This window comes from Dicentrarchus labrax, unplaced genomic scaffold, assembly GCF_905237075.1.
Source record: "Dicentrarchus labrax unplaced genomic scaffold, dlabrax2021, whole genome shotgun sequence".
In the NCBI taxonomy this organism is placed as follows: Eukaryota; Metazoa; Chordata; class Actinopteri; family Moronidae; genus Dicentrarchus; species Dicentrarchus labrax.
The window spans coordinates 12,369,486-12,394,310 of NW_026136714.1; the positions used below are offsets into that span (position 1 = coordinate 12,369,486).

Here is a 24,825-nt window from a genome sequence, read left to right on the forward strand (position 1 = left end):
AGGCCCACTGGGCTCACATTCATGAATATGCTTGAGTAGGCAAGTTATATTTTTTATAGTACAGGGCTGATAATGTACATCCTGTACAGTTTTATCACCTTTATAAATCTTACAAATCTACACAGATGTAGCTCTACAAAGTAACTCCCGAAATCACATGCTTTGAGTACTTTCCAAAACACAACAATAACGATGAGAGGCAGTGACGATGCGTGCACAGCACACAACAACAGCTGGCTCCATCCATTCATCCATCCATCCATCCATCCATCCATTCATCCATCCATCCATTCATTCATTCATTCATTCATGACGAAGGAAATCTGCTGAACCTCGGACGTCATCAGAGCGCGCCTGCTGTGTTGCTCGCGCCATTCCTACAAGCGTGTGCGTCCACCTCCCACTACACTCCCACTGGCCGAGCTTTAGCAGCCACTGTTACAAGCATAGATTCCGTTTTTTTCCCCCCACCGTCAGTCTTGTAGGTGAGTCCGGTTTTATGTTTCACTCTCTTTCACACACGTGCTTGCGGAAAGACGTTACGTTGCACCACGGACACTGTCGGCCCTTTTGTTTCGCGTTGAATAAGTTTAGCTTGCTTGGCTAACCCCAAAGTTAGCTTCGGTGTCTGGGGTATGCATGATTTGGAAACTCAGTATCGCCCGTTTCTTTGGTTGAGTGGGCGGCTGTCTTATATTTATTGTAAATGACACGCAGAGAGGGCCACTATAGCAACATGAGCTACGACAGTCAATTGTGAGTCGAAATAAATTACATGTAACGTTAATGGTAGTAGTTGTTGCTCCCTTCTGACCACTTGTTTTGGTTCTCTCTGCGCTTCAACAATAAACCAACCCACTTCATGAACACGTTTCTTATCAATGTTATTATGTCGTGTGTGCTTTTTGAAGTCTTTATCAAAACAGCGTTTCTGTGCTGTGACAAAGGCCTGTAGACGCACATAGCTGTATACTGTAATAGGGCCAGGCAAGAGGATAACTTTAGCTTTAGTGAAATGTGACTTAGCTGCATCGAAGGTAACGTTTGTTTTGTTTTGTTGGTGGAGCTAATGCTATCAGCGTTTAGCCTTCATTAGCGGATACACGGTATGTTGTCGCTAGCTTACTTGTTCACGCAGCCAGCGTTTGACAACTAAGCTAGCGAGTGTTAGCAAGCAGGGGCCATATGCAAAACACCAGATATTCAGCTGGCTTACTTTGGATAAGACCCCCACCCCAACACACAGTCTGTGTGTAAGGGTTGCTGCGATACAACATCACTGAGAGCGGGTAATGCGCATGTCGCAAGGGTCACCGGTACGATTCCCCTCACAGTGTCCCTGTCTGTCTCCTCACCCGTCACACTCACTTTTATTCGACGGTATTATTACCTATATAAGGAATATGACTCGGGTTTTATGTTGCTCTCAATGTACGTATAGAGCAGGATAAACAGGGGAATAAGCTCCACAGTGTAAACAAACAAACAAACTACTGTGTACAGATATATAAACCACAGCAGACGATAGTGCAAAGGCTGCAGGGATGAATACGTATGTTTGTGTGTCAGGTTATTTTCTATACATTATGTAGATAGGACAGTTTATACAGTATGCACGGCATGCATAGATCTGTTTTGAGTGATGGTTATATGTGTCAATAAGAAACTGTATTTAAACGATGAGAATAAATAATTGTACAGGTACGGAGGATGTTTGAGTCACAGTGTTATTGCACAGAGATTTTCCTGACAGTGTGTGAATTCTTTCAGCATATGAAGTAAGAGTGCATGTATTTCTGACCTGGGACACGTTGGGCTTTAATTAGACAGCGCAGGCTATATAAAATCTGACAGTCTGCCTTTTTCACAGGGGACATTTTTATATGTCACAGTAAGAAAAGCATAGGTGTAAATAATTAAATTTATAACGGCTGAATTCCATCTAGCTGCTTTGTTTTTATGGTCCTGGTGTTGTGCATGCTGGCTCACTGTCACGGCTACTGGGACACATCAATGTTATTAGCACTCATATGTCTCCTACCACGGCAAGTCATGTCTGCAGTGAATTAGGCCTATGATGTTACAGACCTAGTGGGCAGCTAGAGAAGCAGCACCAACAACAACTGACCACATTTCAACCGAGACTTGAAGCCGCCAATATTTGTATCGCAGTTTCGATCTCGGTTTCAGAACCATTATACCCCTTGTTTGCATTGATATGGTACCACCTGTTAGTTCATCTTGACAGCATCTTAAAATGCCACACAGCTCACAGATGTGAATACACTTTTCTAAACACTTAAAGATAACTCTCTGTAATCACTTTACAGCAGGGCCAAAACCCCTTGTTTGTGCTCACTGCGTATGCTGTGTGAAGCACGTGTGTATGAAAAGACTCTCAGCAGAGAATGGGGGGCGGTATCCCAAGCCAATCTGCAGAATCTGTGTTAGTGGGATTGCTTTGGATAGACACCAAAATACATTGTAGTGTGTTTAGTTGCAGGTGGAGGGAAGAAAATCTTACTGCTCTGTCATGCTCTTTCAATTAGGTAACATTTCACTCTTGTTGCACCCAGTGTCAGCCACAACTTTTACTGCACTTCAATTTGGATTTTTCTCCTTTTTTTAAATTCAGGCATATGTGTACAGAAGGATGCATGGGAGTTATAATACAGGGCTCAAAACCAATTTTGTCCCCACTTTCCCAGATCTCACAAGGGTGAGCTCTGACATCGTTCCACAGCAGCCACACTAACAAGGCTACCTGCAGATGTGTCTGAAGACATTTTTTGTTTATCAGCCTTGGGAGCACAGACATTGGCTGATGCAGATTATCTCAAAATTCTAGATAATTGGACGACTGATTAATCTGTCTATCCCCAAATCTAAATCTAGATATAATCTAATCTCCTAAATGCGATAGAGCAATGTGCAATAAATATACCAGCACTCATTCACTTTAAGTTTACAGTCACTCTTTCATGCCGCCATTTTGTCAATGTTAAAAGTTTAGTCAGATGTCTTCTTCATGTTTCATGAGTTTCATGTTGGTTTTGTGACTTTTTTTATATGAAGCAGCTGATTGTAGCATTGTGCCCAAGACAAGCTTCCCTTGGGGACAGTAAAGTTCCCTGTACTACTCTAGTATATTATGTTTGTCTCTGAATTTTTGAGTCCTATTCTGGTTTGTTTTTTTTTTTGTTTGGGGTATGATTTATTTACATGGAACATTCACTTTCCAATCTTTTGCGGCTTTGCAAGCATCACGTGCTTGCAAGAGGCTTATTTCTGTACCAGCTTCCCCAGCAATTGAAGATGAGCACAGTTTAGTTTCAGGCTGTCTGGACACTGCTGCAGTTATACCTCTCTGCTGGATTTAACTTCTCCATCTGATCACCAGTAATGGAAGATCAGAGTAACATGCAGATCATGATTGTGTCATATGTTATTTTTGTTTAACTTACTAACCACTGCGTAACTTGAGTTGACGACGCATCTGCGCACATTGCAGAGACTATTCAGGAAACCGGAGTAGGTGTTAACATGCCACACAATTTCTTCCTCTAGATACTCCAGAAAGCATGTTTGGGATACTCAAAACTGGGATGAATGCATATCCAGTTTTCTGAAACCAGGATGTAATGTTTACATGCGCATAAACATAATTGGGATGCACCATCCTGTACTTAGTCTCCATGTGCATTTAATGCAGTCACTGTTGTATTAGGGTTTGCTTTTGGATTTTCATCTCTGATATTGTTTTACATGGCAAATGATCCCTAAGGAAGGTCCCTCACATTTCAGCAGGAGTTGTGTGATAGCCACCAGAGACATAAAGGCCCGTCATTAATCTTAAGAGTGTACTCTTGCTACGATTACACCTTTTAACAGACAAACCCCTTCAGAGACTTCCTTATAGATTTGCTACTGAATTAATAATTCATGGACTGTTTATTAAACAAATCAGTCTCTGTTATGTGACAACAGGTGTGGGCAAAGCTCTGCTACTGTATTCCTATGTGGAGATGGTTCTAATGCACATACCATTTACAGAAGCACACGCTGACTGTTTGTTTCTGGGCTCTAGATGGCAGCCTTTCTCAGCAGTTTTCTAAGCTTTACATTTCATGCTTGTCAGATATATTCTCTGAAGGAATTGGGAAGGCACCTGAAGCTGAAGAAAATAAGTTGGCTATGTTTTGTAATGGAAAGAAATAAACAACCATGCTATTTTTTCTCACCATTTATCCTATTATTCTCAAACTCCTCTGAAAACGTTGAGGTGATGTCATAAAGAAGGATTCATGAGGAGGAAGTAGTTTATTATTCTATCTGAGTATCCCTTTTTCAAGGCACAGATGCGACTGACTTTGGTACTTCCTTTGAAACTAAAAAACACCTTTGGACCTGTGAAGCTGGGGTGCTCGAATATCTGGGACGTAGAGCAGCTCTTTGGGTGGTAGAGATGACTGCCAGTGTTTCTATCAGGTGTGCTTTTTCTTTATTCAGAAGGATTTGTTTCTTCCTCACTATGTTTGTCAGTGATTTCAGCACTGCTTGATCTATAATAAAAATGGGTGACAACGGGATAAAGCCAGACAAAGCTTGCGGAAAGACGTATACCTTGTTCTGACATTTTTTTTGTAGATGTAATTTGACTGCCTCAGCTTTTCAATGATGTTTTATTATGCTGTTTTCCCTACGGTGAAACTATTTTAAAGGTTTTTTTTCTTCCTCAACTCAGCCAGAACTTTTTACAACAAGAGCAATGAAACTCTTCTCGTCTGTTTCTTCCCTCCTCCCCTTCCCTTTCTCGTATTCCCCCTGCAGATATATCCAGCTATGAATATTGACGGTGCCAGTTCAGTGGTGCTGCAGGCCTTAACCCACGCTACCAGTCAGGACACAGCTGTGCTGAAGCCTGCGGAGGAGCAGCTCCGACAGTGGGAGACCCAGCCAGGCTTCTACTCTGTCCTCCTGGTGAGGGATGATATCAAATAATTGGAATGAATCTGCTGGAGTGAAAATGATTAAAACTTTAATGAATGGTGCTGTTAATGAATGTGGTGTATTTTACAGAGAATCAGGGTGACGTTGGGTTTGTGCTAATTTCTTATGCACTTTAGCTTGTAAGTAACTTAATTCAATCAACTATAGGGGGTGTTTCTTTGTAGAGAGGTTCTTAATAAGAGACAAATATCTTTCAAGCTGCATGACAATAACACTCAACTTTTACTGTATATTCACCACAAAGCCCATGTTAATCCTTAAAGGAATACCGTCTCAGTTGGGCTTAAATGAAAAGATGGATTTCAGTTTCATCTCTGTGCGTTGAGCAGAGAAATTGGCCCAGAATGTGTTCTGCCTCGCTAAGCACAAAGACCTATTCCATTTACAGGAACATTTATTATTTTGTATATTTTTGTCATGAGTACATTGTTGAAAAAAACAACAGATAACACAACGTCCTGTTTCAAGTATGTCTTAAAAGACACTTTTTCCGATAAAACTAAGGTGGCTTGTGTAGTATTTCACTTGTCTCGCTTATCATCTAATCTTTACAAAGTATTTACAGTTTAAAAATAAAAAAACAGTGTAACTTGCATGTAAAATTGTGTATTTGTCCCTGCCCTTTGGTCAGGTTATGATAAAAAGTGTAAGTTAGTGTCATAGCAAGAAATTTCAGGTGAATTGTTAGATTTGTTAATCTGTTTTTTATTAGTTATTTTTTTTATTACACAGAGAAATAGATTGTCTGGTTAGAGAAAGTCTAACTGTGAAACAAAGACTAAAATAGAATAAATATAGTAACTTCAGAATTTGGAGGCATTTAAATCTTCTGTCTGCCATCACATTTACTATGTACCACTTATAAACACGGCGAGCCGTTGGAGCTGCAGCAGCTCATTGAGGATATTGAGGTACTTAAAAACCCTTAGCGCCTGATTGCTGCAATTTGCTTCAAAAAAGTGTGCTCATTCTCAGTCATAACTCACATTGTATTCAGTGCGACCTACACTTCTTGAGGATGTTAGTATCTTGAATAAACATCCATAGGTCCGCCTAGAAATAATAGAATAAAGGATGCTCTGTTAAAATCCAGAACTTGCCTGATAATCATCATGTTTTTAAGTTTTCTTCAGTATTTATTATTAATCCAGTGATAGATGTCTGTACATTCATGGGTAAATTACAAACAGGAACTGCTAATAGCTAATTTGTCATACTTTTAACGGTAGCAATTTGTGAAAAGGGAAACAAATGTGGGCTAAATAAATCTTTTTTTTAAAAATTACTATGTCCCATCGACGTGGTTCTTGTATCCCCGGTGGAATCGCGGGGTGAGGCAGTTGCCTTAATTTTTATTTGGGGGTTGGGGGCACAGTTTCATACTCTTCATTTAGTGTTGGGCAAAGATGCCGCAAAATTTCTCAAGACGTTCTTGACAAAATGGGTGTATACTTTATTAATGCATTTTGTGTATCTTCCTGTGCTGCCATGGTCCATATCAATTAAGCAAAAAGGGTGAATGTGCCCTAGCTCATTTAATTCAGGACAATTATGTGTCTGTATATCAGTATATAGATGGTACAGGAGGGACAGCATCAATAAATCAAATGTCAGTCAGGCCAGCTAAATTCAGGTTGTACTGATGCATCTAATAAAACTTTAGTGGTCGTGGGAAGATTTCTGCTTTCATATTCAAGTCACTAGTTACACTGTGCCGCCCTGCTAATGGTCTTCTTGTTCCCTTGATGCAACATAGCAATGTTTTATATCTGTATTAAAGCAAAAAAACCCTACATCTCCTAAACCCGAAAATACCAGAGCCAAGATTCCAATCCCTGATATTACTGTGCTGCTCTCTATGGAGCTCCCGTCTTTGCGCTTGTATAGAAGAATGACTTTGAGAACACAGTGACAGTACTCAGCCAGATTTTCTAGGGTTATGGCTACATTTTGCAACTCAGAAATGTTAGCACTTATGAGGAATAAAACTGCATTAGTGTGTACAATTTAGACACTCTAGATCACAGTCTGCGTGCTCTGTATTTTAATGGGTGCCATTGTTTTTCAGGGCTGTCACACATCATTAAACTGAGGCAGTCTTTAAATTGCCTGGTATTATTATTTGAGGTAACAAAATAACAAAAAACTAAGCATATATATTTTCCCCCCATAGAATATCTTCAATAACCACATGCTGGATGTGAACGTCAGGTGGCTGGCTGTGCTGTACTTCAAAAATGGCATTGACAGATACTGGAGGAGAGTAGCGCCTCAGTAAGTGCCTGCTGGTCTCTCTTGTTCCCTATTGCTCAGCCTTGCTCTCTCACTTTACCACTTTCTCTCTCCCACTGCTAATTTTTATTCTCTCCTCCTCCATTGTCTCATTCACTCTTACTCTGTCTCTATTCATCAGTCTTAATCTCTCTTCCTGTTTTTGAGGCTTTGTCATTTCCCCCGGTTCTTTTTGTCACAGATTTGTAGTTGCATTTTTCTGTTATACCTCATTTTCCCCATTGTCTTTTCTTTTACCAGTTATAGCTTACGTCTGTAGTTTCGTCTCCACCACTTTTCACAGCTTTCTTCTTTCATTTTTTTACTTTTCATCCTGATTATTCATATCATTGTGCTCTGATTTTATACTCAGTTTATTCTTTTGTGTTTTGAGAGTCAAAAGCCTACAGTCTGTCTTTGGGTACCCGACTGGCTGGCTTTTGTTAGATTTGAATGGAACATTTGCTCTTAAATTCGTAGAACAGCGGTTGGCCGGAGGTAATCGGTTCTGCTTCAGAACTCTGTGGCCATTCTTTGACCACTTCAAATTATTGCTATTCTTTTCTTTCTTTCTAAAGTTTTCTCCTCTTACTAAAGTTGTTTCCCTCTTGTCAGTAGTTCAGTAAACTGAATTTTATTCAGTGCTGTGAAAGGGTTTTGGCCCTTAGGTAATTTATCTGATTACCTTTGGACCATTGTCATTAATCTTTGAGTTGGATACTGCATGGGACAGCACAATGCATATGGTATCACTATACATAAATATATGTAGCGTGGGCCACATTACATAGCATTTTTATTCTGTAATTACTAGGATTTACAGTATCCCAACTGAGTTCATTGGTTTTATTATTTTTTATTTAAACAGAACAGGTTTTGGTCCAATTTGATATTAGTTTTTCTTTTATTTCTTTGTGTAACTGGTCAAATGTTGATGATATGATCTCTTAAGATATTCCTATGGCAGTATTGTGCATGTTGGATCACATTTGTGGACTGAGTTACCAGTTCAGTTTTTCTAGAGTTAGGTGTTGTTATGGACACGTAAGGAATTGTCAAAATGTAATAATACGTAAAGGGAGGCTGGTGCAGGGAGCAGAAAATTGCTAATCTGTTTATTTTTAACATTTGGTCACCCCTACACAAACAAGGTAACTGATGGTAATCTATGATAAGGTTGGTAACTTATGTTAAGGTTGATAAGACGCTGACTGCTGTTAGTTATTAGTTTTATTAAAGGGTTTTAATAATGTGTGTATCGATTACTGATGCTGGCTGATCAGGCTAATTAGCAGTTATTGCACTTTCTAAGGGCAGTGTGCTGTTTGCTGATTACCCTTTAAAAAAATAAAATAAAATGTAATTACCTAATTATACATAATGAGCTTGTTTTTAATGGTGTTATTAATGACTCCTTGTGAAAGATCCTGTAGTGTTTGACCCCGTTGCTGATCAGTCACGTAGTGTGAAAACCACAACGACTTCAAGTCTCTCAATTACAAGACAGATTGTTGTGCAGTGTGAAAAGTACAGTGATTAGACGACTTTGAAAGTCATGTACTGTGACGAAGGCTTAGTGTCATGATGGAGCCATCATTAATGTTCCAGCTTTTGCTTTTTCTGCTGTGACAAGTCAAATACTTGACTGAAGGTCATCCTTTTTCATAACTTCAACTTCCTCATGCCTTTTTATTAATACTATCCAGGACTGTACCCAGGTTATTAATGATTCTGGATTTATGAGATCGTAATTTATTTTAATGTGATTAATAATATTAACAACAGTAGAACAAAGTAGTAACGAGGGGGCGAGAGACAAGAAACCAAAACTCACATGGCTTTATTTCTGATTTGTAATTGTTTCAATGTGGGTTATGCTCTACATAACACATACCTTACTTCATATGATCTATAAAGTGTCTCGTCTCAGCAGAAAAAGAACCAAAAAGAAACACTGTGAGGTTAGGAGACGGATCTTATTTCTTTCATTTATGTCCATACGCATCTCCAGCGTCCATTCTCGCGTCCTAGTTTACAACACATTACTGACTTTAACTGAGCAGGCTTAATGTTATCGCTGTTTCTGGTTACTTTTCCATCCACTGGTATATAACTGGAGGTATTATAGAAGATGTGGAAAATTACAGTTGCAAGGACTATCTTTTGAACTCAACATCACACACTGATGAAATATTAGTGAAACAGACTAAGACCATGTTCTCTGCATTTGCTGTCCAAAGGCTAGAGATTAGATTATTAAGATTAGACTGTTAGTGCCCGAACTACCCAGATACACGTTGTCTGACACTGGTGGGGTGATAAATTGGGCTGATGTATTAATATAAGAAATTGATATTTTTGATTTGTGCTGCATTAACTTTCAGCTCAGAAAGATACAGGTTTTGCCTGGGTTAAAAATACAATTAAAACTGACATTTTTGGAAGTCACAGGTTAAGTAAATTCCTATTATAAGTAGAACTCATGGATAAATAATCAAAGCAGTTTCTGTCTGCAGTCAGACAAAGGGGCACACTAATTGCAGATTTTTTATATTTTAAAAAAGCGGTTGACATAATTTGATTAATGCAGAGGTTTTCAAGTGCTGCACCAAGGGGGTGTGGGAGAGATGCAGGGGTAGATGTGAAGATACTGCATGAGTTGGAAAAGACATGCTCATGCCCATTCAGGGATCCAGACTAACTTTTTGCATTGGTTGCACTGGTGCACGCACCTAATGTTTTTTTTTTAGGTGCACCAGCACAACATTTTGCTGTATCCAAATTTTTCATTGCGTCGCCTTTAACACCATAAGGTCGCTCTCCATAACTTTTATACAATGTGAATGATTTTTAAACAAGAATAAGGTGTAGAGAAATGCTTGTCTTTATTTGAAGCACAATTATATATAAAAAGAAAAATAAAGTGTTTAAAGTGCTTCACTCAGCTGAAATTGAACATTTCAAACTAAAACACTAAGCAAAATAAAACATTTCCAATTAAAAGTTCGATACGAAACGTTGTTGACCTGCTCACGAATGCACTATTTCCGGCCATATTCTGACCGCGCTCCTGACAGTACACGCAGTGCATTGCGTTACGTCCTTTGTTGTACCTCGGCCAGGGAAATTGTTTCAGCCAGTCCTGTCTGAAGGAATATATTTTGGCCTTTTTAATTTGGATTTCGGAGCCGGGCTCTATCCCAGACTCGGTTGTCTCCTCCTCTGGTTCTGAGTCTGATGCTCTCGCCGAAGGACCGGGGCTCGGCAATTTTTAAACACACACAACTTAGCGCGGTGAACAGGACCACAGCCAATCAGAGGCAAAGACCCACCCTAGTTCTGTCTCTTATTGGTTTAGAACACGATATGATCCTACCATGAGTGTGTGAGTTCGGTCACAGGAGAACACAGAGAGATGATGCGCTTGCAAAATAAATTTATGTTTTCACCCGGGCAGCGCCAGGTGCACCAGTGCGACCTAGAAAAATTATTAGTCGCACTCTTAAAAATTTTGGCCGCACTCTGGAGCCCTGCCATTTTTCTCTTGAAGTTAGTCATCATAGTTTGGCCTGCTTTGAACATATCTGATCAAACACAACCAAAACAAATGCTCTGCAACTGAGAATTTATGAAAGCTATGTGCAATAGGGCAATGTATATTTCTTTTAGAAGACACGTTGATTTAATTAAATAGTGTTGTGAGTGTATTTTGTGGCGTTTTTACACTTTTTTTTACACTCCCCAACCCGATATCAGTCTGTTGCGTGCCCTAGCTTGACATTGGAATGTTTTTTATTAATGTGTTAAGCATTCAAACATGCTCAGCCCACACAGGCTTACGAGATACCACAAGTTTATATAAGACAAGTCCAGAATGCATGCATTTGCATAATTCTGTCTAAAGGCTGACAAGCATGCTCATTCCTGTTTGCAGAGGTGCCTTTTCCTTGAAAGGCGTTTTAAATACTTTTAATTGCATTGCTTAAAACTTGACTTGGAAAAAAAAAGCTGTGAACATAAAAACCAAAATGCGTCTTGTAAAAGTGTTGTGCTAGTTTAAATAAAGAATCAAAGTAATTTACTGAAGAAAATATACACTATAAAGTTGGCACTACCTGTTGGCTATATATTATTAAATGTTTCGCCAAAGATGACCCATCAGAACAAGCAAAAGTGGAAAATCTAAGGCAGGATAATGAAACATTACTTCTGTATTAAGAACCTCAACCTAACTATCTAAAGTAACGATAAAGGGATTTACTCTTAAGATGATGCTTCTGCTGCTTCTTCTGTACTGATGTGTGTGTATGTGGATGCGGAGTTGAAATAAACACAGAAGGATTATGTTGCTGTGCAATTGTGTTTTAAATTTAAAATGTATCCTTACATTAACTCCAGCTAAATTGAAATAAAATGGCGGTGAAGGGAAAAAAAAAGGTATTTTGCTGTGGCTGTTTTCTGTCTCTTATATTAGGGTAACTTTATTCTCTGAGAATCTGTCTTGAGAATCTGTCTTGATTTTCCTTTTCCACCAGTCATCAGATTTTGCGGTTCGTTTTACTGACATACACAAAACAAGGCTCGGGCACAGACTTGCTTATGTTAACATATCTTTTAATCTCCCATCCATACTTCTTTAAAGCTTGCCTCATTTCCAGATTCCCAAAACATGTGTGTTGTAAATCTTGTTTGACTAATTCACACTCTCCCCCCAGTAATTTGTCTTCCACCCATATCTCTTCTCTCTCTGCCCAAGGTTACAGTGTGATTCATTCCTCACATCAAACACTCTCCCACTCCATCTAGCTTCAGCAGTTAAAGTCGACAGAACAGGGTAAATTAGGGTAAACGTTTTTTTTTTTTTTTTTTACAGAGTCACACTATGTTTGCAGAAACTTCAACTCATGTTGCAGATTACAAGATGTGGTGTTGGAAGAAAGAAGGGGGTTAATCCAGGGCGTACTGATTAAATCAGGCAGCTGGCAGGTCCTGCACTATAGTGTTATACAGAGATTTAATTGATCCCTTAACAACCTGGCAGATTGATGTCATATTCATATCTTTACCACAAAGCTTGAGGTTTGCATCTCCAGAATTTGAAATTAAATTCTAAGGAGTCTCTCGGGATAGGAGCCACATTCAACAATGCCAGGGTCATCATAATATTACATTCCTCAGTAGCACTCTTGTCCTGCAGTAAGAGGGTCCTGGGTTCAAGACTTTACCCTGTTTTTTGCATGTGTGTTTTGCATGAATGTTCCTGCAGCCTTATGTATTTCTCTCTCTCTGTATCGTTTAGTCTCATTTTTCTCTGTCTCTCTTTGTGGGAATACAATCTTAAATACTTTTAATGAAGTTGCCCCAAGTGATGCATGATGGAAGAAATAAAGTCAGTGCTTGAAAAGTGTTTTGCTGCTATTTGGTGCCCATCATTTCTTATCAGTTTGAGAAATGTCCTTTTCTCTCAACCACTTTGATATGTGTACTGTTTTTGTGTTGATTTTTCCTTTAGTAAGTGCAGATATTGTGTTACTCTTGCTCTCTTAGTCTTCTTGACCCACTTACTACTTCTGAACTTTCTATTCGGTTTGTTCACAGTGCTTTATCAGAAGAGGAGAAGACATCATTGCGCGCTGGTCTCATCACAAACTTCAATGAGCCTATTAATCAGGTTAGTGGGAAAAAATGGGATGCACCATGGGAAATAATAATGAAAAAAAATCAGCATCATATACTGGTATAAAGAAACTGTCTTTCTGTTTTACTTTTTTTGGGCTGTATTGTACTGTAATTATTGCAGTATGGTATTAGAATACACTTACAGAAGCTTTAAATGTGGTTGAAATGGGTTATCTACCATAATGAACACTAGATATGCAATTGTTGCTGGCAAAGTTACATTAGTGTTGTCAAGTCAATTTTATTTATATTGCCCAAAATCACTTGCCTCAAAGGGCTTTACAATTTGAACAGCATGCTATACTGGTAATTTTGTAAGTGTAAATTGAAAAGTTCACACTGCATTGCTTGCAAAATGACAACCAACATGATGTTCACATGATGACTTTCCTGCTTTCAGAATATATATAATATGTTATATAATCATATTACGGTATATATTATATTATATTATATTTATTTATTTAATTTTAGTTGCATATATTTAACCAACACTGGTGTCAAACTGTATTGAATATTGGGGTCAGTGTTTTTTGTGTAATTTGATGAAGTAGACTCTGAAAAAGGCTTCCACCTGTTTTTGTTCTGCACTGCCTCCTTGTGCATTCAAGGAATGAAGGCGAGAGGGGAAAACAACCTTTAGAAGCCTAGTTGTTCTAATAAGGAAGTGTTGCAAAGGCAGCTGATGTGAAATATTTCAACCACCTGTTGACACCGAAACAGTTTTTTTTTTCTGATGCCTTCTAGACTGAGTAAGACCAGACCAGCTGTTCCATCCAATCAAACACATCTCATCTCAGAAAAAGATGGAAGTAAAGTTTGCAGATTTCATTCTTGTCTATATGAGAAAAAAATACAGGAATGTAAGCAAAAACACAGTACTCTTATTAATCCAAGAGGAAGACAACAGTGATTTATGGTAAGAAATGTGCTGTAGAGTTTCTGTACTCATGTACTCATAATTGTAATTATAAAACTACTCCAGTACTGCACCTGATGCCACTTTACAGCAGCGCAAAGTTATGTAACCTCTCATTAGTTGAGCAGGTCGGTGGAGGAGAAGCAGTGTCAGCAGTTTGGAGATATTTTTAGCAACTTTCACACATTTAATTTTTTACAGTCAGAAAGTGAGGAACACCTAATGAAAATACAACACTTTCAAGTCTTTGTTAGACTTGTAATGGTATTATTAAGTACTCATATTGGTACTTGGTATTGGCAAGTACACAAATGCAAGTGCTTGTACTTGTATTTGGTCTGAAAAAAAGGGGTATTGGTGCTTGCATCCCTAGAAGTAGGTCCCATCACTAAGCTTTAGTGACGGCTTTCATTTTAACATGTACTGTTAAGTGTACTATTTTAACAAAAGGTAATATAGATGCCTGTGTGCTAGACAATGACAAGCAATACTACTGTAGATCTAATTGTGCATCTCATTTGAGGGTTAAAAAAACATTTCTGTTATTTTTACAGTTCTTAGGGAAGGCTGCAACAACCAAATAATTTAGGAATCAAGTAATGTGTAATACATCTGTCTATGAGGACATGGAAGGTGGCACTGAATGGTGGCCATCCATCCTGGTTGCTACAGCTTGTGTGTCCCTGAGGGAGAGCCCTCCAACATCAAGACTGACAGGGTCCATATGGCAACCAATGAATACCATTTAAACACCATATGTCTCACTAGTCATAGCCTCTCCTTGTTGAATCAAAACTCCAGAATATTTGTGCATGCGAGTGTGGGTGTGCCAATGTTGTGTGGACAGTTAGCAGAGTTCTATAAACAGGGCAAATTTTGTAACCTCACCTTCTTAAGACATAATGACTTATTGATTGATTAAATTTGCATGCATGCTGATTATGCATAACTTAGGAAAATTAGGTTACTAAAGGCTTAATGGTGTGTTTTATCAAAGCATTAATTTTATAGGCAATGCAATCCTATTTTTCTATTTTTTTCTGACTGATTGTGGGTTGTACCATAAAACATTACTGGGGATCAAAAGACAAGCATTTCTGCTTTAATCTTTGTAATATGAATGTAAAAATGGGCTAGATTAATTGATTTGGGAATTAATGATAAAGCTGTCATCACAGAAAATATTATCATCTTCAAATTAACAGTGTAATTTATAATGTTGTAACAGAGCCATCAACTTTGTCTATCATTATTGATATAAATTGCGTGTACAAAATATTAGAAACTCTTCTCACCATATCGCAATAAAAGTTAACATCACTGCAAACCATGAAGATGACCATAAAGTTAAATTAACACGTCTATAAAACAGTTTAAACAAAAACTGATCTTTATAACCTTCACAAAGGTAGGATTTATTGCAGGGCTGTTTCATTAGACTTGATTAGTTTTATCTGACTGTACCTAATAAACTGACATTTGAGTGAATATCCGTTGTTGCCACAGAGCATCACCTCGCTAATATGTGGATACAAATAAACTACACCTGCTGATTCAACTGGATGTTTATGCTAATACTATGGTTACACTGGAACAGGACGTGTGAACCACAGCTGTCAAATCAAACTCAACACATGTTTATATGGTGTGAACGAAATTGGTTAATACGGGTGTTTCCAAGTAGTAACAGAAGCTTTAATACATTTATTAAACACTGCCCACAATCTGCTGGAGTATATCATGTCCTTTTCAATCTGGACATTTGACCTCACTGTTTAGCTTTAATGATTGTGTCTCACCCGTAGTCAGTGTCAAGTATACTTCGTGTAGAACCAAGAAAAATTATGACAGTGAAGCTGTGACAAGGTCATGTGACACACATTTCATAGTATAGTCCTTGTATTGAAGGCTCTGAACATGTAACACACCCGTACAAGCACTCTGTTCTGAGTTATGTTATCTATGTGACTCATCCCGTCTGTAACAGGAGATGCATAAAGGATACTTTGTGCACTAAGCTGTATACAATATGATTTGTATCCCACTCGTGCAGTCTATTAATTTAAAATAATATCTAATGACATTGTGCTATATTGTTAAGTGATGTTCTAGATGTAGTACAATTCCTTTGGCATAACCACCTTCTGCTGTGTTAATGCTTTGCCTCCGGTCATTTGTATTTTCTCTGTGTTTTTCCAACAGATAGCGACCCAGATTGCAGTACTGATAGCCAAGGTGGCCCGTCTGGACTGCCCCAGGCAATGGCCAGAGCTCATTCCCATTCTGCTAGAGTCTGTGAAGGGTCAGGATGGCCTGCAGCAGCACAGAGCGCTGCTAACCTTCTATCATGTCACCAAAACCCTAGCGTCCAAACGTCTGGCGCAGGACAGACGACTTTTCCAGGATGTAAGTCCACAGAGCCATTTGTTAGTTTTGTCACCACTCAACATCTTTATAACTCACTCACATTGTTTGTTCCCCTTCACTTGATGCAGTAGTTTTGCACATCTGAATAAAGGTGGCTTTAGGTCAACAATTAAAAAATAAATAAAATGTGAACTCTGTCCACTGAACTTTGCTGCCTTTGTAGTTTGCCACCTTCTGTCTTTTTATTGTTTCATGCCCTCTGACTTGTCATGTTTCTTTTTTCTTTAACTCTTTTTTTCTGCAGAACTTTTTGAATGTGAATAGATGAGAGGTGAAATTACCTTGAGAGTTGCAGGTTTTTCAGTTTCATATTTAGCCTGAAGGAGATGCTGTTTAGCTACTCTGAGTCGTGTCAAATATAAGATTTGTGGTAGGACATGCATGCACATGTGTCTTCTTTCATGCATGACACAAGCATGACTGACATGTTTGGGAATAGACTTGTCTGTATTTCTAGTTATGCGTGTAAGAGATATTGTGTTCGAAGGAGTGTTGTTTCTGTGAATTCATGTTTCTTTCAAACAGGCAGTGAATCAGAGCAAATACTGTTTTTTTTTTTTTTTGCCACCCATGGTTTTTAAAAACACATGACTTAAGTAGAAAGACGATTGTGAAGAGAAGGGGTTTAGGGGAATACAATGATCTCCCAGACCAACAGAGCGAGAAAGACAGTGACAGACCAGTGGACAACAGAAGCAGTGACTGTGACCAAATAGTTGGACATCGTGCAGTGGCCTCTATGCCAAAATGTGTGCCCTTAGGCAATACGAGGAACAAAGACGGTCTGAGCCCCATTAAACAGTGCGCTTTTTAAATGATGCACTGATGACTTTGATGCTAAATGGCCCATGCTCTGCTCTCTCTCCCCTGTCACGACATTAAGTGGATCGGTGGCCGCGCATCCACACACTTCACCACGCATTGTGAAGAGGTAACAAGACAAAGGATAATGCAACACTGTTAATTTCAATTCCAGTGGCATACTTGTGAAGTCTGACTATAGGACATCTTCACTGGTTTTGAACCTTAAATGACGTTTATGTCCGTTATATCCCACATACCACACCTGACTGTTCAATCATGGGCTGAGCAAGAAAAACTCACACTCAACAGTCAACAATTACCAAAGAAAGCATTGAAATAAGGAAAAACTGGAGTTTTATAGTGGGTTGTAAGTTTTTAAAGAACAAAGTGATTAGTCACTGGTTTCCTGAACGTTGCCTTTGCCATTTATTCAGTCTGCATTGGACAGTTAAGTATCTCTTCAAGTGTAAGCTCACTCTTTTACCCACTATGTTTACACTATTCTTTTTCTAACTCTATTTATTGCAGACATAATGTGTACATAAGTACTGTTAACGTGTGTGGGTGTTAAGCACGTCTTCTTGTACCTGATGAGTGTGCGCTCTTCTCTCCAGTCCTTCGTCCCAGCTAAAGCAGTTGGTAGACCATGTTGACTGCATCATGGGAGATGATGCATCGACAGCAGTACATTCACTAGCTCTTTGTTTTACTGGCCCACTTGCTGAGGTTTAGGCTGTGAAGTAATTTTTCCAGACTGGAGCTAAACAGATACTGTGTGGAAAAAGGGAAAGGGAGGAGGTGGCAAAGAGGCAGCTTGTGGGTGTGTGGAGAAGAAGTGGTTGAAGTAATCGAGTGCTGCTAATGACAGGAGGAGGGATCACATCAGAAGAAGTTATGGAGTAATGAGGAAACAGGTGTAAAGATAAAGTCGAGGCTGTATTCAAAGAGGAGGAGACAAATTTTAGAAGTGTGAAAGTGGAGACAGCAATGAGGGAACAAGATGAAGGAGAAGGGCTCTGTGCCTGCTGCTTTTATCTGTAAAAACTTAAAATATGGAAAAGAGAAATTGAATTTGACATTGCGAATTTGCAGAGGTTTATAACAGCATTCTTCCCTTCATAATATGATGAGCAAGTAGAGAATAAGCAAGGGGTGAAAAATAATTTAAAAACCATTAATCTTGAAAATTGATCTATAAACAGGCACCACAAGAAGTCAGTGCTTGAGAAAAGCTTCACGTTGCTAAATAGGCCATGCCTGAGTGGCAGTGTTTCATAATGCAGCCGTACAATCGAAAATTTTATTATTGAATAATAGACTCTCATTGCAACCAAACAGGATGATTGTGCAGTCTCAATCTTACAATTGAACTGTGGATGATGTTGCCCCGAGCAGTAGCATGGAAGACGAGATGACATATCAAAATGAATATAACTCACACATATCACAAGTGGATCTCGACACATGGGCGTCAAGCCTGATCCCAACAGGCAGGTTGCTGTCATTCATCAACTGTACATACTGTATTATCTGGTGTTTCCCAGAGGCCAGTGTGTCATATGTGGGCAGGTGCATTGTAAACCCCACATATTTTGTTAGTTTACTGAATTTACCAGCACATAAATGCATTTAAAACCACACTGAGAGAGATGTAGAAATATAATGTATGTATTCCTGAAGCTAGAATAATATAAATACTTCCACAGACAGAATTTGTTTGTGCCTTTGGATAGAGTTTGTTTTTGCCACTCAGAATAGTATCATTCTCTTAACACAGCTACTGTATGTATGAATCATCAACCCGCACCTACAACTTTTTTCTGTTGTTCTTCTCACTTTGCTAAATAGTATATGGCTTACATGAGACTGCATTCTGTTCTTTGAACGAAGAGAGTTGTTCTGGTAATAATATATTATAGAATGCTTTCTCTAAAAAGAAGATACTTCACTTAATTTTCTAAAAAGTGGTATAGAGGTTGTTCAGAGTAACCTTGTGGGGTAGCTGTAAATGCACTGCATTGTTGTAAAGATACTGCATTGACTTTATGTTGAGGTTGTTTGCTTTTTCTGGCTCTCAAACATGCAATAAGTTTAGAGATGAATGGGGCAGGTGATACCCAGAGTCTGTTTTTGTGCCTTTTTGAATAGCAATAAATGGGCAATATCCCACAGCATGGGTATTCATAAACAGATTGTCAAGTGAAATGAACTGCACTTTTCTTGGATTGCTTTAGTTTGCGAGTTCTTCCTGCTGGAATAGGGAATCAGCTTGCAGATGGAGGAAATTGTTTGCTTTTATTGAAATTTGCCTCTCTGTTGTCTCTGTCTGAAAAGGAGCAGACACATGCACACGCACACAGATACACACAGGTCTTGCAACTGCAGAGCTTTCCAGAGCGCACAAAAACAGACACACACACATACGGAAAAATAATTGATTTTTGGATGCATCGGAATTCTCTCTTGAATGATTCAGCAACAATTCACAAAAGTCATTAACTGGATTTCAGATGGATCCCCAATTACTGGCAGCCGACTAAATAACCGACTGCTTTTCTCTGATATACTCATGGTTATCAAGTGAGTTGACTAAAGTGAAGTTGCATGTTATGGAGATGTAATCTGTTGCCAGGGGACTTTAGTAGTTTGTGATTTTAGGTAACTTTTTCAGGTGTGGCAAGCTGGGCCTATTGTTATCTTGCTGTTTCATAATGCTTTCCGGTACAGTGTGCCACCTGGGGCCATGATGGGGATTGTAGTCTGGCTCAGTAAATTGCATCAAGCTTAGAAAATCCTCTCCTTCAGGCACGCTGATCAAGTCTTTTTTTCGATCATGGGAAAAACACCCCTATTGTGTGATTGTCTAGTGTCTAATGTTGCAAACAGCAGGTGTGGTTAGTTGGTTCACCATCGGCTGCTAACTTCTACCAGTAAATACTTGGTTCTTGTTGCACATGCAGTACAGTATGTAAAGGGTCTTGTTGAGGAGTTTTATTGTACACTGCATGGGATATCTACTCTGTTCCTTAATCATATTCAAGTTTACATTTCCTGAAGTCTGATTGTGACAGAGTTGTTTTAATCATAGCATAGAGAAAGGATTACAGGTTAAATTATTAATTTACTGAGGTGACACCTTGATATTCTATATAAGCTATTTTAAACATGTTGTTGCATATGAAGAAGAAGTTGTTTCAGAAGTTATTTAAAGAAACTTGTGTTGTTTGAGCTATAATTACGGACTCTAGTTGGATGATTATCATAATTTTTCACGGCACTTTCATTTCACCATTAAATGAATATGGCACTCGATAGTTATGTAATATATTTATTTAATTGGGCTATATTTATACTTGTGTTTAGTCTGTGGGTGTGAAGGACAAGCGCTATCAGCGGGATGCTAGAGAAGCATTAGAGACTAATTCAAAGTTAGACTTATATCAGACATCAAGATTATACAGACTCATACTTAATGGTACCTGAAGTTTTTGCAATCCTTTTTGCAATTGTTTTATGGCGTAGTAAAATCCTGTTGAGTATCAATTCAATTCAATTCAATTCAATTTTATTTGTATAACGCCAATTCATAACAAAAGTTATCTCAGGACCCTTTTCAAATAGAGCAGGTCTAGACCGAACTCTTTAACATTAATTACAGAGACCCAACAGTACCACCATGAGCAAGCACTTGGCGACAAGGGCAAGGAAAAACTGCCTGTTAAAAGGCAGAAACCTAGGACAGATCCTCCGGCTGTAGGTGGGTGGTCGTCTGTCTCGACCAGTTGGGGAGGGAGGGAGAGAGGGAGGGAGGGAGAGAGGGGGAGAGAGGGAGACAGACAGACGCATAGCAACAACAGTATCAATAGGCGGTTAGGATGCAAATGTACTTTTAGTAGGTCACAGCATTGGGAAAACACTGTATACTGATCACCTGTTTGATTTGTAATCCTAATCTAGTTGTGCAGCTTCTTTTGGCCTTGTAGGATAAACTTAAAATGACCTTAGAACCAACCGAAAACACACATACTCGCACATCAGTTGATTGATTTCCTGAAAACAGAACACCAAGAGTGAGAAAAGAAGAATTTGAGAGTGTTTCCTGAACTGGGTTCATCCCTGTTAGATTCCATGTGTTGAATTAGTCTGGGGTTTGAGGAATAGGACGTGCCAAGCTCTCAAAAAATCTCTCCAAAGAAGAAACTTGCCAGCCTTGCAGTTTTCTGTAAAGAATCTATCAAAGCCTATGCTGTGCTGTCAAAGTGGGGATTTCTCTTTCAGAAGGCATACATCACCAACCTAAGCACTGGTTCTCAGATTTCTCCTACTTAACACTTAAGTGTTACTGAGAACACGGAGTTCTTCTGTATTTAGTTTTAGTAATTAGTTGTTCAATTCCTTTCTTTCAGATGTAATGTTATGATTGAAACTTTTACAGACTCATTTTCATCTGGTGCCAGAATTGTCTTTAAACATCACAACAGTGTGTTGTTTTTCTTTAGCCATATCACACTGAAATGCTTGAATAATATTTTATTGAATATTGAGATTGAATAGTTCCAGAGATGTAATGTTATTTGCTACGCTATTTTCTATTCTGTTTATTCTTTTTATGAAAACAGACGACTGGGCCAGACTATATACTGCAGTTAATGGTACTGAGAGTACCTTTGTCTACCTTTTGATGATCATGTCTTGCTTGTACAGGAGAATGCCTTCATTGGGGGGGAAAGTAATTGGTTTGGGCTCAAATAATATTATGGCAGTGTCTCTAATAGGAAGTTCATTTGGAGCTAAATTAGACCTGTGACTCAGAGGTCCATCTTTGCTCTCTGTGTGCATTGTTTCTGTGTGAGTGTTTTTATGTGTAGCTTGATGCGATTGTCTCATTTTACAGACACAGTTTGCACACATGTAAATCTGGTGTGCAGATACACTTGTGATTAATTTCACGTGTTCACCAGAATCATCTCAAATGTTGTTGAATGTGATCACTGATCCAGAATAATTTTGTCAGGGTGTGATTGACTGTACTGTTTATATGTATGTTGGCAGCTGGCGTCAGGCATCTACAGCTTTGCATGCTCCCTGTGGAGCCATCACACCGACTGCTTCCTCCAGCAGATCTACACCAGAGATGAGGCTGCTGCGCTCAGCTCACTGGAGAGGACACTCCTCTCCCTTAAAGGTATCAAAATATGCACACACGCAAACACGCACAACTGCGTTCTCATACAAAGCCACTCAGTGATCTATTCATACAAAACTGTAAGTAAATCATGGCCTTAAATAACTGCCTGCATGTTGCATAATGTGATTTTGGTCAAGATTCCATCTATTCACAAAAACTTTATTAACGGACAAGTTGTGAACTTCTTGAGATATTCATATGTTCTGCTACTTTTCACTTTATTTGCAATTAGCGACAATCCTGCATACAGATGTTTTTTTTTTCCTATCTGCCGCCTCTCAGTGCTTCGCAAGTTGACAGTCCACGGATTTCAAGAGCCACAACAGAATATGGAAGTGATGGTGAGTCTTAAATTATTTCAGCTGTGGCTGCTAAAGAACCTCTCATATTTGGAAAAGCTGATATTTTTCCTGTTAGTGTTTTGAGTTAAAAATGACTCCAATGTGTGACTCCACAGTGTGCAAGATGTGGATGGCCGTGAAGATTGAAAGTGCCTTAAGCCTTGTCTCGGTTCAAAGAGTCAAGCGTTATGTATGAGCTCTCCTCCCACTGTCAATGTGAAGAAAGTCTGACTCCATGAAACTGTTAATTTAATTTAGTCTAAATAGCCCCGGTTTAAAAAAAAAGAAAAAAAGAAAAAAAGAAAAATCTGAAGTGCCTGTCTGGATAGGGTTTTGGTTCGTCCATAGCTCAGAGTTAATGGAATAATTTACATAAAATGTCCCAGTACTTTGAACTCCAGCTGCAGATTCTGACTGCTTCCCGTTTTTGCCAGTCAACGTGAAAGAAATGCAGTAAATGTTTTAGAGAATAATTGTAAAGTGAGGTTTCAAATACTTTTTTTTTTTTTTTTTTACACAAAATACACATTTAGTAATAAAAAATTAAGCCACATATACAGATAAAAATCATTAAATTGTGATGTCAGGAAAAAGTTTGGGGAGCCGAGGAGGAGGGTGGGTGATGTTTGTGAGTGGGTTTTGCATCTGTCAGTGCAGAAATGAGCACTTTAGCAATTGATTAGTATTAGTAAAGTTTAAATAATCAATCTTTAACTCAGTTTAAGTAGAAATATTGAATGCACTGCTTAGAAAACTGGATTTGCTGTCAGTTTGATATCATTCAACTGTCCGAAAAATATATACAGTTTTAAGACACCATTGTGGCAGAATTGCTTGGTATAATTTTTTCTTTTCATTATAGACTGAATTGACCATTTTATGACAGAAATGATTCTGTTTACTTAGCTCTATTATTTCACTAATGAGACAGCTTTTAGCTTGCAGGCTGAAGGTTGTATAATGGTTGAAATAGTCACATTAAAATGTCATTTGCCTTGAGCTGTCTCTGGTTATTCCAGCTCAGTGAGCAGACCTAATGGTTTGGAGTTAATATTTCATGTTTACATATATATGCAGTTATTAGATCAGACTCACTACTTTAATACCACTTTTCATGTATTTTATTATTCAGCTAATGGTATGTTAAGAGAGAAATATGCCTACTGTGAACTTAGCTCCTTTCCCAATATTCAGGTCATGGCTATATTTTTTGTACTTATAGTCTACTCAAAATGGTGTTTTACATATGCATTGTTGCTTCACTTGACTGTTTTACCTACAATTGACAACAGAGTTATATATAGGCAGTGTTTGAAAAATCATGTCTGGAAGGCACTGTTAAGAGCTATTTTACCACATTTAACAGCAGGTGGTGTAATACTATAAGCTCTCTTTTTCTTATAAACTCTCTTTTTGTCTTATTTTCCCCCCTCATTTTTGCTCCTGTTGACTCTGTGCTAAGTGGAGTCCAACAGTATATGCTCAGGATAAGCATTTTTTTTTTTGCTGAAGTGGAAAGATTTTTATAACCAGATGTGTTTTTTCCTTTGTTGGCAATGCTTAGAATGAATCTACGCTCCTCTTTCCACTGACTTAACACATGTTTGTATACAACCATGAACAGTGTTGTGATTTCAGCCTGGATGTGTCTAGCATCCGCTCTCTTGACCTGAAACAAATCAAACTGAAAGAAAGTCAATTGTAGTTAATAAGAACAGGTGAGATGAGTCTGACAGGGATAAAGCAATTTAAATTAATTAGATTAAATTATTGATTTAACTGATATTAACCCCTTTCCTGAACAGGAAACCTTTTAATGGGAGCCCTCATGCAGATCATTTTTTGTTTATCGACTTTTTGAGAGGTCTCTTAAATTTAAATGGTTTTAGACAGATAAAATGCCTGCAACCATTTGATCCTATAATAAATCCTGTGATGGTTTAAAATGTCACACTCTTTTAATCAGACTTATTGATTTGGTTATCAGGGTGTTATGTCTCATTGTGCTCTTCCTTGGCTGATTGGTGTGAACTGTTAAATCATATTGCAATATGTAATTTTTTAATTAATTCCAAGGTTATATTTCTGACTGGGACTGTAAGATGCAGGTTGCCTACTAAATAAGTAATTAAGCAACCTGTAGAGAACTGAATAAACCCATCTGAAAGAGTAACTCAACTAGGTCA

The 24,825-nt window shown here is 38.4% G+C and overlaps 1 protein-coding gene across 3 annotated transcripts in view; it reads left to right on the plus strand.

Moving 5' to 3' along the window:
• The first annotated feature begins 354 nt into the window (after positions 1-354).
• Positions 355-24,825, plus strand: part of ipo11 (importin 11) — a 116,905-nt gene continuing 92,434 nt past the window's right edge. For 2 of the 3 annotated variants that reach the window (XM_051421991.1, XM_051421993.1), the window contains exons 1-7: positions 355-485; positions 4,831-4,980; positions 7,184-7,284; positions 12,880-12,952; positions 16,082-16,285; positions 22,163-22,295; positions 22,581-22,639. In XM_051421991.1, the coding sequence (XP_051277951.1) occupies positions 4,843-4,980; positions 7,184-7,284; positions 12,880-12,952; positions 16,082-16,285; positions 22,163-22,295; positions 22,581-22,639 (708 nt within the window). In that variant the 5' untranslated portion in view covers positions 355-485; positions 4,831-4,842. Of the gene's footprint in view, positions 486-629; positions 757-4,830; positions 4,981-7,183; positions 7,285-12,879; positions 12,953-16,081; positions 16,286-22,162; positions 22,296-22,580; positions 22,640-24,825 lie in introns of those variants that run through there. The other variant, XM_051421992.1, reaches the window with a different exon arrangement.